Source organism: Neoarius graeffei, chromosome 1 (assembly GCF_027579695.1).
Source record: "Neoarius graeffei isolate fNeoGra1 chromosome 1, fNeoGra1.pri, whole genome shotgun sequence".
Classification (NCBI taxonomy): Eukaryota; Metazoa; Chordata; class Actinopteri; order Siluriformes; family Ariidae; genus Neoarius; species Neoarius graeffei.
This window is the reverse complement of record NC_083569.1, coordinates 108090233-108106515: the sequence shown is the minus strand read 5'-3', so window position 1 is coordinate 108106515 and position 16283 is coordinate 108090233. Positions and strand designations below refer to the sequence as shown.

General features: G+C 44.0%; 1 protein-coding gene across 1 annotated transcript in view; it reads right to left on the bottom strand.

The window, feature by feature from the left end:
• The window catches only part of LOC132881686 (zinc finger protein 850-like), a 79320-nt gene extending 72944 nt beyond the window's left edge, over positions 1-6376 (bottom strand). The window contains 2 exon segments of the mRNA XM_060914434.1: positions 6079-6176; positions 6269-6376. Of these exon segments, the coding sequence (XP_060770417.1) occupies positions 6079-6150 (72 nt within the window). The 5' untranslated portion in view covers positions 6151-6176; positions 6269-6376.
• Between the last annotated feature and the right edge of the window lie 9907 nt (positions 6377-16283).

The following is a 16283-nucleotide window of genomic DNA, read 5'->3' as shown; positions in this document are numbered from 1 at the left end:
GCACGCAGTATTGCAGAGGCACTCTTCCGCGTCATCTCCCGAGTCGGAATCCCGAAAGAGATTCTGACTGATCAAGGCACTACGTTTATGTCATGGACACTGCGCGAACTGTATGGGTTATTGGGGATTAAGCCGAGCCGCACCAGTGTGTATCACCCACAAATGGACGGTTTAGTAGAACGGTTCAACCGCACCCTCAAAAATATCATTAAAAAATTTGTAAGCGAGGACGCACGTAATTGGGATAAGTGGCTCGAGCCCTTGTTGTTCTTAATGCGAGAGGTTCCCCAGGCCTCCACAGGGTTCTCCCCGTTTGAATTATTATATGGGCGCAAGCCGTGCGGCATCCTAGACGTGCTGTGGGAAAATTGGGAGGAGGAACCTTCACAAAGCAAGAACGAAATTCAATACGTTATGGACCTGCGTGCAAAACTCCACACGCTCACCCACCTAACCCAGGAGAATTTGCAGCAGGCCCAGGAACAGCAAGCCCGCCTGTACAACAAGGGTACGCACCTTAGGGAGTTCACACAGGGAGACAAAGTACTCGTACTGTTGCCCACTTCGAGCTCCAAATTGATCGCCAAGTGGCAAGGACCCTTTGAGGTCACACGGCGAGTCGGGGACGTCGACTATGAGGTGAGGCGAACGGACAGGGGTGGGGCGCTACAGATTTACCACCTCAATCTGCTGAAACTCTGGAATGAGGAGGTTCCCGTGGCGTTGGTGGTTCCGGAGAAGGCGGAGCTGGGGCCAAAGGTTCAAAAAGGGGCATTGGCATTCCGTACCTCTCCGGTCCCCTGTGGAGATCACCTCTCCCCGACCCAACTCACGGAGGTTGCCCAGTTGCAGACCGAGTTTTCGGATGTGTTCTCGCCCCTGCCCGGTCGCACGAATCTCATAGAGCACCACATAGAGACGCCCCGGGTGTGGTAGTGCGTAGCCGCCCTTACAGGCTACCCGAACACAAAAAAAAAGGTGGTTCGGGAAGAACTTGAGACCATGCTCGAAATGGGCATCGTCGAGGAGTCCCACAGTGACTGGAGCAGCCCGGTGGTCTTGGTACCCAAGGCCGACGGGTCGGTCCGGTTCTGTGTGGACTATAGAAAAGTCAACGCGGTGTCTAAATTTGACGCGTACCCAATGCCTCATATTGATGAGTTGCTCAATCGACTCGGCACGGCTCGCTTTTATTCGACACTGGATTTGACGAAGGGATATTGGCAGATCCCCTTGACTCCACTATCCCGAGAAAAAACAGCCTTTTCCACACCGTTTGGTTTACACCAATTCGTCACACTTCCGTTTGGGCTGTTTGGGGCACCCGCGACGTTTCAGCGGCTGATGGATAGAGTCCTCTGCCCCCACGCCACTTATGCGGCCGCGTATCTAGATGATATAATCATCTATAGTAATGACTGGCCGAGGCACCTTGAACATCTGAGGGCCGTCCTTAGGTCGCTGAGGCGAGCGGGGCTCACAGCCAACCCAAAGAAGTGTGCGATTGGGCAGGTGGAAGTACGGTATCTGGGCTTCCACTTGGGCAATGGGCAGGTGCATCCCCAAATTAATAAGACAGCAGCGATTGCGGCCTGCCCAAGGCCCAAGACCAAAAAGGGGGTGAGACAGTTCCTGGGGCTGGCTGGCTATTACCGTAGGTTTATACCTAATTATTCGGACGTCACCAGCCTGCTGACTGATCTCACTAAAAAGGGGGGCCCAGATCCGGTCCAGTGGACGGAGCAATGCCAGCGGGCTTTTTCAGAGGTTCAGAGGCTGCACTGTGTGGGGGGCCACTTTTACACTCCCCTGACTTTTCTCTCCCCTTTGTGTTGCAGACCGATGCGTCGGACAGAGGGCTGGGGGCAGTTTTGTCCCAGGAGGTGGAGGGGGAGGACCGCCCCATCCTCTACATCAGTAGGAAGCTGTCAGTGTGTGAGGGGTGCTACAGCACCATTGAAAAGGAGTGTCTGGCGATCAAATGGGCGGTCCTCGCCCTCCGTTACTACCTGCTGGGGCGCCCTTTCACCCTCTGTTCAGACCACGCGCCCCTCCAGTGGCTCCACCGCATGAAAGATGCCAACGCGTGGATCACCCGTTGGTATCTGGCACTCCAACCCTTTAATTTCAAGGTGGTCCACAGGCCGGGGGCGCAGATGGTCGTGGCAGACTTCCTCTCCCGTCAAGGGGTGGGGGGGGGGGGGGGGGGAGTCGGCTGCAGGCCGGACAGGCAGTGGGGGTATGTGGCAGCGGGGGCGTGGTCAAGTGCCGGTCTGTGACAGGAGGGCGGAGTCAGGGAAGGTAAGTGGCAGAATCACTACACCTGAGAGCAATTAACCTGTGTTTGTGTGTCTTCCCAGTGACTGCGCCCTACTTAAGGAGGGAGAGCGAGAGCAGAGGAGCTCATCCCCGAACAAGACGCCTGTCGTGTGTGTGTGTGTGTGTGTGTGTGTCTGTCTATCTGTTTGAGACAAATATTGTTCACTGAAAAGTGTGGCAATAAAAGCCCTATTCCAAACCCTGATCTCTGTCCTACCGTCCTCTGTGCTCCACCCACCCATACGAACTGCCACAGTCATCAATCTCCTCGACCGTTGGAGCTCTCTTCGGGGGCATTGCGTTGTTTGTTGTTACTCGGCCTGTTCCCGCACAGCCTCTCGGTCCGCTCTCGCGCAGCCTCGCTCCCGCACAACCTCTCGGTCCGCTCTCGCGCAGACTCGCTCCCGCGCAACCTCTCGGTCCGCTCTTGCGCAACCTCGCTCCCGCACAACCTCTCGGTCCGCTCTCGCGCAGACTCGCTCCCGCGCAACCTCTCGGTCCGCTCTTGCGCAACCTCGCTCCCGCACAACCTCTCGGTCCGCTCTCGCGCAGACTCGCTCCCGCGCAACCTCTCGGTCCGCTCTTGCGCAACCTCTCGGCCTGTTCTCGCGCAGCCGATACGTATTCATTTTTGTACAGTTACTGTTGCAAGAACTGTCACTCGTCAGATGAATACAGATTCACTTATTATAACTTTTATAGTGCAATGCCAAATGAAAATACTGTGATAAGTTAGTTCATATATTTTTTCTTAAATATCTGAAAAAAAAAAAGTTTGAACTCTGAACTTCCTTAATATAAAGGGGATATCGCACGCGCATATATAAAAATGCATGTGTGCACATGTATGTAAGTGCATATATAATGTATTGGTTGCTAGCAGTTTAACTGTTACTTGATTTTGTAAACATCAAAAATATATAAAGTTTTGTATTATCAAATTTCTTTTTGATTCGTTACTATATGGCAGTTCTATTAAAAATTTTAGTATTGATTACCATCACTTCAGACTCTTTTTTGCTGTTGACAATAAATTAGAAATTTCTCCCCAAATGCCTTGAAACTATGTCTCATAACCCAAATTTTCCATTTTTCTCACCTGTGGTTCACGGTGAAGGGCTTCAATCTTTTTAATTGTACCCTCCTATTCTCTGCCTCGTACCCTTTTACTCCCCTAAACTCTGAGACCACTGTTTTATCTGCATATATGTAACCACACACATACCTTGATGTAATCACACAAGCAATAATTTGTTTTATGATGACTGTATTTTGACTCAAAGCCAGTCATGTTGATTTTCAGTTAAAAAAAAAAAAAGTTGACGAAGTTGATTTTACTTCAAAAGAAATGACAAATAGTTTGGTCAAGGCATTATATTGTTGTAGAACCTTGAAAACGGGCGGCACTGTGATGTAGTGGTTAGCGCTGTCGCCTCACAGTAAAAAGCTCTGGGTTCGAGCCCTGTGGCCGGCGAGGACCTTTCTGTGCGGAGTTTGCATGTTCTCCCCGTGTCTGCGTGGGTTTCCTCCGGGTGCTCCGGTTTTCCCCACAGTCCAAAGACATGCAGGTTAGGTTAACTGGTGACTCTAAATTGACTGTAGGTGTGAATGTGAGTGAGAATGGTTGTTCACACTCACATCCATTATCTGTAGCAGCTTGCCTCTAAAATAAGAGGAGATAATGAAAGGGGAGAAAAAAAAGTCAGGAGATACTTTTCTTGGTGCAAGTTTGATCAGGCATGGTGGTGTAGTGGTTAGCACTGTCGCCTCACAGCAAGAAGGTCCGGGTTCGAGCCCCGTGGCCGGCGAGGGCCTTTCTGTGCGGAGTTTGCATGTTCTCCCCGTGTCCGCGTGTGTTTCCTCCGGGTGCTCTGGTTTCCCCCACAGTCCAAAGACATGCAGGTTAGGTTAACTGGGGACTCTAAGGCCAAGTTTACATTAGACCGTATCTGTCTCGTTTTCTTCACGGATGCACTGTCCGTTTACATTAAAACGCCTGGAAACACCGGGAAACGGGAATCCGCCAGGGTCCACGTATTCAATCTAGATCGTGTCTGGTCCGGTGCTGTGTAAACATTGAGAATACGCGGATACGCTGTGCTGAGCTCTAGCTGGCGTTGTCATTGGACAACGTCACTGTGACATCCACCTTCCTGATTCGCTGGCGTTGGTCATGTGATGTGACTGCTGAAAAATGGCGCGGACTTCCGCCTTGTATCACCTTTCATTAAAGAGTATAAAAGTATGAAAATACTGCAAATACTGATGCAAATACTGCCCATTGTGTAGTTATGATTGTCTTTAGGCTTGCCATCCTTCCACTTGCAAGTGGTAAGTGATATGCGCTGGGATCACACACACACAGCGGCTCAGTCCCGAATCACTGCTTGTGCACTATACTCGTGCGCTCTGTGAGCTGCGCAGGGTCAGAGTGCGCACCTTCCAGAGGGCACTCGCTGTTCAGGGCGGAGTGATTTGGAGCGCAGGATGCCTGCGGAGCCGAGCGTATCCGTGTATTGGTGTTGCTGTGTGCACGCGAATCGTGTATTGGTGTTGCTGTGTGCATGCTAATCGTTTTAAAAACGTTAATCTGATGATCCGCTGATACGGTCTAATGTAAACCCCACCTAAATTGACCGTAGGTGTGAATGTGAGTGTGAATGGTTGTCTGTGTCTATGTGTCAGCCCTGTGATGACCTGGCGACTTGTCCAGGGTGTACCCCGCCTTTCGCCCGTAGTCAGCTGGGATAGGCTCCAGCTTGCCTGCGACCCTGTAGAACAGGATAAAGCGGATAGAGATAATGAGATGAGAAACGAAAATAGATTGGTCAAGGAATTATATTTTGTTGAAAACCTTGAAAACATGTGTGAAACCAGAATAAAGCCTTGTTTAGATTAATATTTTAAGTTAGCTCAGGCTGGTCTTGGAAATATTGCAAGCACGAGACTGGGATGAATCCTTGGATAGTGCAGTATAGCTTTGGAAATTTATCTTTAAAACAAACAAGCAAACAAACAAACATCAATGCCATGCTGAAAATATTACTGGAGACAAGGTCCTAGAATGTTGAAATGTGTGAACCAATCAGAATTCATTATACTTATCAAGATTTATGCCAGAACACTATAAAAAATGGATGAATTGTGACTTGGAGTCAGATCACTCTGCAGACTGACTCGGCTTTTGTTAAGTGATTTATTAAAATTCTCAACTTTCCTGCTTTGACTATGAATTATTTTTTGCTTGGGAGAGTTTCCACGACACACACGATTTGTGTCTTGCGTCCCACATTTGGATTTTCGTCTATGAGAAGAATCCAAGATCTAACGATTTAATTCTGGAACCATCTTGATTGTTGGTTGATTCTGAGTCGGATCACTCGGAGGCTGTAAAAGCCTGGAGACCAAAATAAGTTCATCCTGAAGCATCACCCATTTTGGGGCTATTGCCATTGGTCCATGACACTGAAAAGGTATTTACAGCGCAGCATGTATTTCTACAAAACCAAAAGAAGGTTTGTGGGGACTTCGTGTCATTTTCAAACCCTCAAACTTGCTCCAGATTGAGAAGCAAAACTGATAAACCAAAATGAAATCAATGTCTTTATTAATAATCTGAAGGCCACATAAAGTGTGAGCCCTGACCTGAAGGGTTCTGCTTGCTGCATCTGCTGCTGTAATGATCACTTATTTAGAAATAAATTCACAGAGTTTTAAAAATAAAATAAAAGAGAAATCAGACCCATGAATAAACTTTACCTTTGAGGCAGCAGCAGCAGGAGGAGTCTGTGGAGATTTTCCTAAAGAGGGCCGTGTGGACTCTGAGTTCATTATAACGGGTGAAAAGAATCAGGACACTGGAAGAAGAAAAACACAGAGACTCATGAGTCCAGAATCTCCACTACCTGTTAACCCAACAGCTCAGGTGGGAAGTTTCACATTAACTCACCTTTAATGATGTTACAGAAAGGATGAACTGGAAAAAAAGGAAGCTCAAGCGCTCTTTCACAAAGCTCTGTATCCCGGCCACTGGTCACGCCGTAAAATATTTGACACAGACATCAGTGATCCACTGAGCTCTATATAAAATCAGGAAAGCTCATAGGCTTGTTCAGAGTGAAGCCTGCTGGCCGCCATCTTGCCACTCCCACCGCAGAGCGGAACTGCCGTTTAGACTCCTGGAAGCTACACAAAACTGGACAAATTATTAATGTAACTGGTGAGAAAAATTAGAAGAAAAATGCCTACATGTGCAGCAGTGAACTGTACAAATCATCAGGTCAAAGGTTATGGACGGATGTTTCACCCGTGAGTATTTATATGTAACTAAATATAAAATAACATATATATATATATATATATATATATATATATATATATATATATATTTGCGTTACTATAATTTTATATCTAACATTATATAAGCTCGCTTTCATGTATTTCTTATATATAGCCTATATTTATTTTTTCGCGGTCCAAATCCTGCGCTCTGATTGGCTGGCGAGCTGGTCCGTATCCTACGGTAAGGACCCCAGTTACGGACCGCCGGCGACTCGCTCATTCACAACAACAACAAACATAGTAGCATTTTTTGTCAACATTTATCTTTTTTTTTATAAGATTTATTTATAAGATTATCAAAAATCTTATAAATTTTTGCCAGCATTTCTCAGGAGAATAGCATTAATTTTACAGCATGGATAGCGATAACGACTGTTCACAGCGAAAGCGAGTTTTACTATCCTGAGGAAGAAGAAATAAAATAAAACATTTCAGGAGAAAGCTAAAAACCTCTAACTGTTACTAACACCAAGCAAAAACATGGCTGAATCCTGAATGACTCAATTTTGTATAAATAGGGGACTACATAGGTGGCAAAATGTAGTTTTTTTCCTGCCATGGAAGTGCACTTGTATACTGAGGAGGAAGCAATTTGCATTACAGCCGTGAATGAGGATTCAAAATGGCGGCTCGGCTCGGTTTTCCCTTTTGGGTGCTCTCATTTTCTGTTAGAATTTGCTAAAGAAAAAAATATATATTATTTACCAGCTTAAGGTCGGTCCGTATGGTGAAATACCGTGACCTCAGCCTTGAATACTGACCCCGGCCCAGAGGGCCTCGCTCAGTACTTTCAAGACCTCGGTCACGGTATTTCACGATACGGACCTCCCAGCTGGTAAATAACATATATATCACATCCATACACACACGGAAGAAATATATGAAAGAGAAGGGTACGCTGTATAAGCAAAAAACTGAAATGATCTCCGTAAAAAATTATATTAGTTAAAAAGAGCCATACAAAAAAAAAAAAAAGACCAGAGACTGAACTGGAAAAGGGAAAAAACAGTGAAGGGGAGCGGTATAAAGATATGTAAAGAATGTGGGTAAAGTTGAGAAAAGAAGAGGAGGTAATGAAAGGGGAAAAAGTCAGGAGATCCTTTTCTTGGGGCAAATTTGATCTGATACCCCGGTTTAACACAAGCCAAAGACAGGCGATGGGAGTGGTAATATGGCGGGCAGATGGCTTCACTCCTCTCTACAACGAGGAATAGGCTATGAGCTCTCCAGATTTTACATAGAGCTCAGTGCAGTGATCCAGGCATTATTTCTTCTGTGGTTTTCTTTTTTTGGCGGTTAGGAAACAACTTGGTCCATTACCGCCACCTGGTGTTATGGAGTGTAGATCAGAAGTTCTCGGATTGGCATCGTTTAAAACAGGGGTTCTCAACATTTTCTGCTGAGGCCCACCTATTCATACTTGCCACGAATTGGGGGCCATTAAAAATAATTCCCAATTATTTTGGCTCATCTATTCAAATAGAATCTAATAATTTATTATAAAGTGTATGAATGGAATGCAACATCACTCCCTGTTAAAGTTAGGAGCCCAGCAATTAAATAAATACAACAAACACAAACTGTTTTTATGTGTAGGTATTGTATTTAAAACTGTATGGATGTGCCAGAAGCCAACATGCATGCGGGGTATTCTCAGTCAAAAGGGATTAATGATCCAGAAGTGGAGTCTGATCCATTAACACAAGAACTTATTGCCATGTTTGTGTACAGCAAATGAGCAAGTCATTAAAACCAAGAAGTACACTCAAAAGAAGTGGATATAGAAACCACTCAATGGGATAGATCCTTACACGCTAACAAAGAAGGTTTTTTCCCGAAGAGTTGGAAAATTATCCAGCTGTTGATATCCCCAACATCTCAAACTACCTGGTGCTGCAGACATCATTCTACATAGCCACTTGATTCTCAAACCTCCTTGCTCTTCTTTTCCAACAGTCATCACAGATCCATGTAATTTAACCACAAATGTATTTATTTATTCAACCCACTGTGCTGTGTGCGCACGCGTGTTAAATGTGACAAAATAAAGGCTTGTTCTTAAAATGCATATCACGGGTAAATTCAGGAGCAAGATCAATGTAATTCTCCTATTTTATAATAAACTTTGGTCAAATATGTGTCACATTTTGCATTTTGTGCAATTTTTTTTACCTTGTGCAATACCAGAAAAAAATCAGTTGAAATCAAGCCATTTGAGGCGAATTGGTCCACCTCTGAAAAAACTTGGCATTTGGATTTCCCGGGAAGCATTGATTTTTGTGACGCCACGTGCGGGACGCCTCCCTCTGAATCCTACGTCAGTGCTGGTTTGTTTATGAGAAAATGACCTGGTGGTTTTCTGCAAATTTCTTCAACGTTATCATGTAATTATTAAAATGGTTAACACATGTATCGTAGGAGGGTGTAGCAACACCAGTCTTGATGGGATTAGTCCTCATCGTTTCCCAAAAGACCAGACAATGAGAGAGAAATGTGAGCGCTTGGTCTACACAGGTTGTGCACTGAAACTGTGCAAAGCTCGCGCAGCCTGCTGGCGCTTCCGCAGGTGACGTCACGAATCTGGCTCCAGACTCCCTTGGGATTTTTCCAGACGCGTTTTGTTATTTTATTTTTTTCTGCTGTAGACAGATGGCCTTGTGCAAAATTACCGATCCTCCATTTTGAGCTAATTTATCACTTTGCCACGTAGATGTGTTGCTGCACTCGCCAGCAACATGACAGAAGGTGGATTTATGCTCCATTCATGGTCCAAGAATGTTTAAACTGCAAAGATTTGGACATGTTTTGCGAGAAGTTCACGGGCACATTGGGCGCCTATGAAGTTGTCTCTCCTCTGCTCTGCACATTTTACTGAAGACTCATACGAGACCGCTGATCTGTTGAGGAGCATTGACTATAAGCCTGTATTGAAAGAGGGTGCAGTACCAACAATTAAAGGAAAAGAAAACTACAGGAAAAGGAAAGTATTTATTTATTTATTTATTTATTTATTATTTTTTTAAAAGGAAAGTTCAATTGCACCAGTCCTCCCGGAGTGAGCTGAGGGTTGTTGGTAAAACCCAGGTTGGAAGAGGACATGGCATATCGCTCAGGCAGTGACCTCCCCGTGGTTGTTGCTAAAACCGTGACGTCCCGTCCCGGGTTTTAGTAATTGCCTGAGCCGAGCAGTAATGGTGGAGTATGCTATATGGACTAAATAGAGAATGAGTGGACCAGCCATCTTATTTCTAAACTGGATATGCTGCCATCTTGCCCTTACGTGGAAAAAGTGAATGAACAGAGAACTGAACAAACAACTGAAAGTCAGATTGTTTCAAAACAATTGGCCAAAAGATCAGCCTTCAAGAAGCAAGAACACAGATGGGTAAGCTGCAACTCTTGTTTGGTTAAAAAACAACAACAAGAACAGCACATTGTTTACTTGCATTTAGATTAATACATGTAACTTGTATTGTGTGTTTAAGTTACTCATATAAGATAATTGTATCAAATCATCAATTAGAATGTTTTACTCGCCTAAAAGAAACTGAATTACTTTCATTAATCTCGGCATCAAAAGCCTCAACTTGTGTACTAGATCCCTTACCTACATGCCTATTCAAACAGATAATACCTGAAGTAATTGAACCGCTTCTAAAAATAATAAATTCTTCCCTTACGATTGGCTATGTACCCAAATCCTTTAAACTAGCAGTTATCAAACCCCTGATTAAAAAACCTGACCTTGATCCCTGTTAGCTGTCCAATTATTGGCCAATATCAAACTTCCCCTTTATCTCCACGATCCTTGAAAAAGCTGTGGCACAGCAGTTATGCTCATATTTACATAGGAATAACATCCATGAAATGCATCAGTCAGGATTTAGACCTCATCATAGCACAGAGACAGCTTTGGTTAAAGTAGTAAATGACCTACTGTTGGCGTCTGATCAGGGCTGTGTCTCGCTGCATGTGTTGCTTGACCTCAGTGCAGCATTTGATACCACTGATCATTACATTCTTCTGGATAGACTAGAAAATGTTGTGGAAGTTAAGGGAACGGCTCTCTCCTGGCTCAGCTCTTATTTAACTGATCGCTATCAGTATGTTGATATAAATGGTGATATTTCTAGATGTGGGCGGCACGGTGGTGTAGTGGTTAGCGCTGTCGCCTCACAGCAAGAAGGTCCGGGTTCGAGCCCCGTGGCCGGCGAGGGCCTTTCTGTGTGGAGTTTGCATGTTCTCCCCGTGTCTGCGTGGGTTTCCTCCGGGTGCTCCAGTTTCCCCCACAGTCCAAAGACATGCAGGTTAGGTTAACTGGCGACTCTAAATTGACCGTAGGTGTGAATGTGAGTGTGAATGGTTGTCTGTGTCTATGTGTCAGCCCTGTGATGACCTGGCGACTTGTCCAGGGTGTACCCCGCCTTTCGTCCGTAGTCAGCTGGGATAGGCTCCAGCTTGCCTGCGACCCTGTAGAACAGGATAAAGCGGCTAGAGATAATGAGATAATGAGATTTCTAGATGTACTGAGGTAAAGTTTGGTGTTCCACAAGGGTCTGTCTTGGGTCCACTGCTTTTTTTCTTTATATATGTTACCTCTGGGTGATATTATTCATAAACATTGTATTAGTTTCCACTGTTATGCTGATGACACACAGTTGTATGTTTCTGCAAAACCTGATGAGAGACACCAGCTTAATAGAATTGAGAAATGTGTGAAGGGCATTAGACACTGGATGCTTATTAATTTCCTTCTGCATAACTCTGACAAGACTGAAGTACTTGTACTAGGGCCACATGTAGCTAGAAGTAAGTTTTTTGATTACATGGTAACTCTGGATGGCCTTTCTGTTTCTTCACGTGCAGCAGTAAAAGACCTCGGAGTGATTATTGACCCCAGTCTTTCATTCGAAACTCACATTGATAACATTACCCAGATAGCTTTCTTTCATCTCAGAAATATCGCTAAGATAAGAAATGTAATGTCACTACATGACGCGGAAAAACTAGTTCATGCTTTCGTTACCTCCAGGTTGGATTATTGTAATGCCTTACTGTCTGGATGTTCCAATAAGTGCATAAATAAGCTCCAGTTAGTTCAAAATGCAGCAGCAAGAGTCCTTACTAGAACTAGAAAATATGACCACATCACCCCTGTCTTATCCATACTGCACTGGCTCCCGATCAAATTTCGTATTGATTATAAAGTACTACTATTGACCTTTAAAGCACTTAATGGTCTTGCACCACAGTACCTATCTGCTGGTACCTCGTATAGTGAAGGCTACATCAGGGGGCAGAGCCTTTTCTTACAAAGCCCCACAGTTATGGAATAGCCTTCCAAGTAGTGTTGGGGAATCAGACACAGTCTCAGAGTTTAAGTCTAGGCTGAAAACATATCTGTTTAGTCAAGCCTTTTGTTAATGGTGTTTATGAGGTAAAGGTGTAGATCTGGAGGGTCCTCAGACATAGTGTGTTTTGGTAAACTGGGATGTATGGATGCTGTCAGTCCCCACTCGCTTGCTCACTCGAGTTTGTTGATGGTGTAGTGGCTGGCTGCTTTATGTCCCGGGGCTCCCTCATGCCTGTGTTACCTTCTGGCTCTCCCCTTTTAGTTATGCTGTCATAGTTAGTTGCCGGATTCCCTGCTTGTACTCAGTGCAATATGTATACTGTTCCTACTTATTCAGGTGACATTGGGCATACCTAACAACCTGTGTTTTCTCCCCCCCCCCGCCCCGATCTGTCCCTCTGAGTTACATTTTAATCCTGAGATCGAGATGCTGACCTCTTCTGCTCCTCGGACCTGCCTGATCCATCCTGGTGCCCTGTGTCTGGTTGGAGTCTCATTGCATCGCTCCTGTGGAGGGCGGCCCCATGTGGACAGTTGGGGTCATGCCTGGAGGACACTCTGGACTCTTTCAGTGGTGCTTTTGTGGCTGGGGACTGCAGTTGTCTTGCTGACTTGGGGACTGCAGTTGATTTGCTGACTTTAGGACTGCAGTTGACTTGCTGACTTTAGGACTGCAGTTGACTTGCTGACTTTGGGACTACGATTGTCGTGAATGGTTTTGCGCTCGGGTTTCCATCAGTGGGGGGTTTATATCATCAACGAAGCTGACTTTATGTTAGGACTGTTAATGTTATAGTCATGTTGTTGTTGCCCAAATGAGGATGGGTTCCCTTTTGAGTCTGGTTCCTCTCGAGGTTTCTTCCTCATGCCATCTGAGGGAGGTTTTCCTTGCCACCGTCGCCACAGGCGTGCTCCCTGGGGATAGATTAGGGATAAAATTAGCTCATATTTTAAGTCGTTCAAATTCTGTAAAGCTGCTTTGCGACAATGTTTATTGTTAAAAGTGCTATACAAATAAACTTGACTTGACTTATTTAATTTGCTTCAGAATGTGATTGTCTCAGTTCATCTGATTATTTAATTAGCCTTTTCCATTTTATCAGTGAAAATGCATGCATGTACATGTTGCATAAGTTTTAACATCTATCCTGTTTTAATGAGAGTCAACCCACAATCCATGAAGTCAAATCAGTCTTAGTTGAGCAAGTCGGTAACAGTTTTTCTTACTTTCACCATAAATTTTTATTTATATGACTTTGCTCTATAGCTGTCAAAGGCCTCGACCTTAAAACCAGTTACCGCATTGATGTCACGCACTCAGGCATGGCTAGCTCAGTGGGGCAGCACAAATGCCAACTTTGCAGTGGATTTTAACTTGCAAAAAAATATATTTTTTTTTATTCCCATTTATGCAGCATACAAGAGTCAAGGATGGAGATACTATCCAGTCAGAAATGTATTTAAAAATAAAAGGTTATGTGTATCTGCTTTAACTTACCCACAAATGTATTTATTCCATGTGAAAAGTATACTGCAAACCAGCTACCAGATTTGGGACATTATGACATCCTGAACTATTTAGTATTTAGGTTCAAACTTGAAAAAATTTTGCAGCCCACTAGATGACGGACACAAAACAATAAATTTAACAAGAACTATCATACAGAAACAAGTGTGACCAAAAATTAATCAGGCCTATTCACATTTAAAAACATAAAATCAAAAAAAACCCTCAAGGGGGCTATCCCTGCCCCCTAACCTGCAAGGTATTTCAAACTTCTTTGACACTAAGGCTACCTGCCTTGGAGAACACACCATCCAAGCCTCATTAAAAAAAATTAAACAGTATAATTAGGCCTAGAACTAAGCTACACCTTACTCTTTGACGTTTACACATAGCGCTATGGTTAACGGGGGAGGGAACCCTCCAGCTTACTCGCGCTGGCTATAATTTGCTGCACAAACAAAACATAGATTGTATATAGCACAGTCAAACAGTATGCTAACGATACTCACATACCACATAAGTCCAATCAGCTAATGTTTATTTCCGATCCATGGCATGTCAGTCTGAAGTCTTTTCATGTCCTTGTTCTAATAACTGGACGGACAACGCGGCTTCTTTCGGAGTTTCGAATTTTTGCTTTCCATCCACTGTCACCTTCAATATAGCTGGGTACAACAATGCATCGTCCATAATCATTTTCTTTCATCGCACCTTTATGTCATCAAAAGCTTTATGTCTCCAGACCACTTCTGCTGAGTAATCATTGAAGGAGATTTTGGGCTCTCTGTGTGTGGAGTCATCTTGACTGGATTGATGAGAAGATCCCATCTGACATGCTGCCTTCATTACTCGTTGCTTGTCCCTAAAGTTGTGGAACTTCATCATCAATGGTCTGGGACATTGATTAGGGCCGAGTTTTGGCGCTAAAGACAGATGAGCCCGGTCAAGCTTCAAATGGCCTGCTTTTGTGTTCATTTGGAGGTCATCAAAAATCCACCTTTTGAAGAATTTCACCAGATCAGATCCTTCAGTCTCCTCAGGTAAGCCAACTACACATATATTACATTTGCGACCCTGGTCATTGAGATCGATGTGCCCTAGGCATGTCATGCATTTATTTCTCAAGAGATGCTATCTTGGCCTTAGAGGTTGTAGTCGTCACCTTTACCTCAGCAATACATTTCTTGGCTTCTCCAACCCGAGTGGCAACTGCTTGTAGCTCCAAGGTCCGTTCTTTAATAGCCTCCAAGACCGTGGCAACTTTGGTGTCAATGACTTGAGTGAGGTTATCTGTAATCCTATCCAAAGCTTAAATAATACCTGGCTCCATAGCACCTAAATTTGCAACAATGGGTAGCTCTGTGCTAGCATCTAGCTCTCCACCATCATCAATACTGGAAGGAGGTTTCTTTGAAGATTTATTTGGTTTTGTGGGCATGTTGTCTGGAGTTCTCAGAAAATAACTGTCCAGGCTCATGTTAAGCTATCTCCTGTTCAAAATTCTGTACTTTTATCGCATAGACAGGGGAAATATACACAAACTGATAAATGCCAGTGGAGCTCACAGCGATGTTTACGATGCCATCTTGCTCCCCCAATAAGAATATGTTTTAACAAATCTGTTTTTAATTTCTTTTTAAGAGGAATTGACTTCACTTACTCTTGACTGAAAATCAAAATAATTGGCTTGAAATCAAAATACAGTCAACATAAAACTCATACATATATACAGTATGTAATTACATCAAGGTGTGTGTGTGGTTACATCTGCATAAAATCACCACAAAATACAAATGCACACTTCCTCATAGATTCTGTGTGTAGATTTGCCCTCACTCCCATGCAATGGGATTTCTTGCAGTGACTTCAGTATGCGATCGAGCTGCTGGCATAGCCACCCCTTTTGGAGGGTTCCTTTCAGCTGGGCTATCTCTGCCTTCAAAAGAGTAATCTTATGGCAGTACTTTCTCTTCTGTCTCTCATGCTTCTGCTTGCTCTTTTTGCCTCTGCGACGAGTTCTCTTGCTCTTTGAAGGGCAAGTAGCTCGCTGGACAAAAACACTATTTCTTACAGTACCCAAAGAAATTATCCAGATGGTCATCCAGTCACATTTCCCTCACCTGGACTTCTGCTAGCAAGGCAATAGTATTTCTACAAACACATGCAAGCCTTTGCTCTTGAGCCATACAAGAACATAATGTGCCCTAAACCAGATGTGGTGCCTCCAGATGGGGCAGAAGATGAAGAAATAAAGATGCATGGAGATAAAGGAGAGGAAGGACAGAGTTGAGGTCACAGGTGCAGGTGAGGATGCGGGTGAAGCTGCAAACATGGTCATGGTCATGGCCATTGCAGAGAGATTGAAATACATGGAGGATACAAGGGGGAAAAGTGGTGCTTAAATGAAAAAGGAAAAAAAAAACACGTTACAAACGTAAACATGCTCACAAAAATGTACAGTGAAAAAATTGTGGACGTACATGAAGCAAACATGCATATGTGCCCCAAGTTTCATTTTGATTTTTTTAAAAATATTTGCAGAAAACTATGCCACTCCAAGATTGGCTTGCATACAGTGGTATGCAAAAGTTTGGGCACCCCTGGTCAAAATTGCTGTTACTGTGAACAGTTAAGCAAGTTGAAGATGAAATGAGCTCCAAAAGGTATAAAGTTAAAGATGACTCATTCCCTTTATATTTTAACCAAAAACATTTTTTTTAATTTTCATCTTTTACATTTTCAAAATGACAAAAAAGGAAAAGG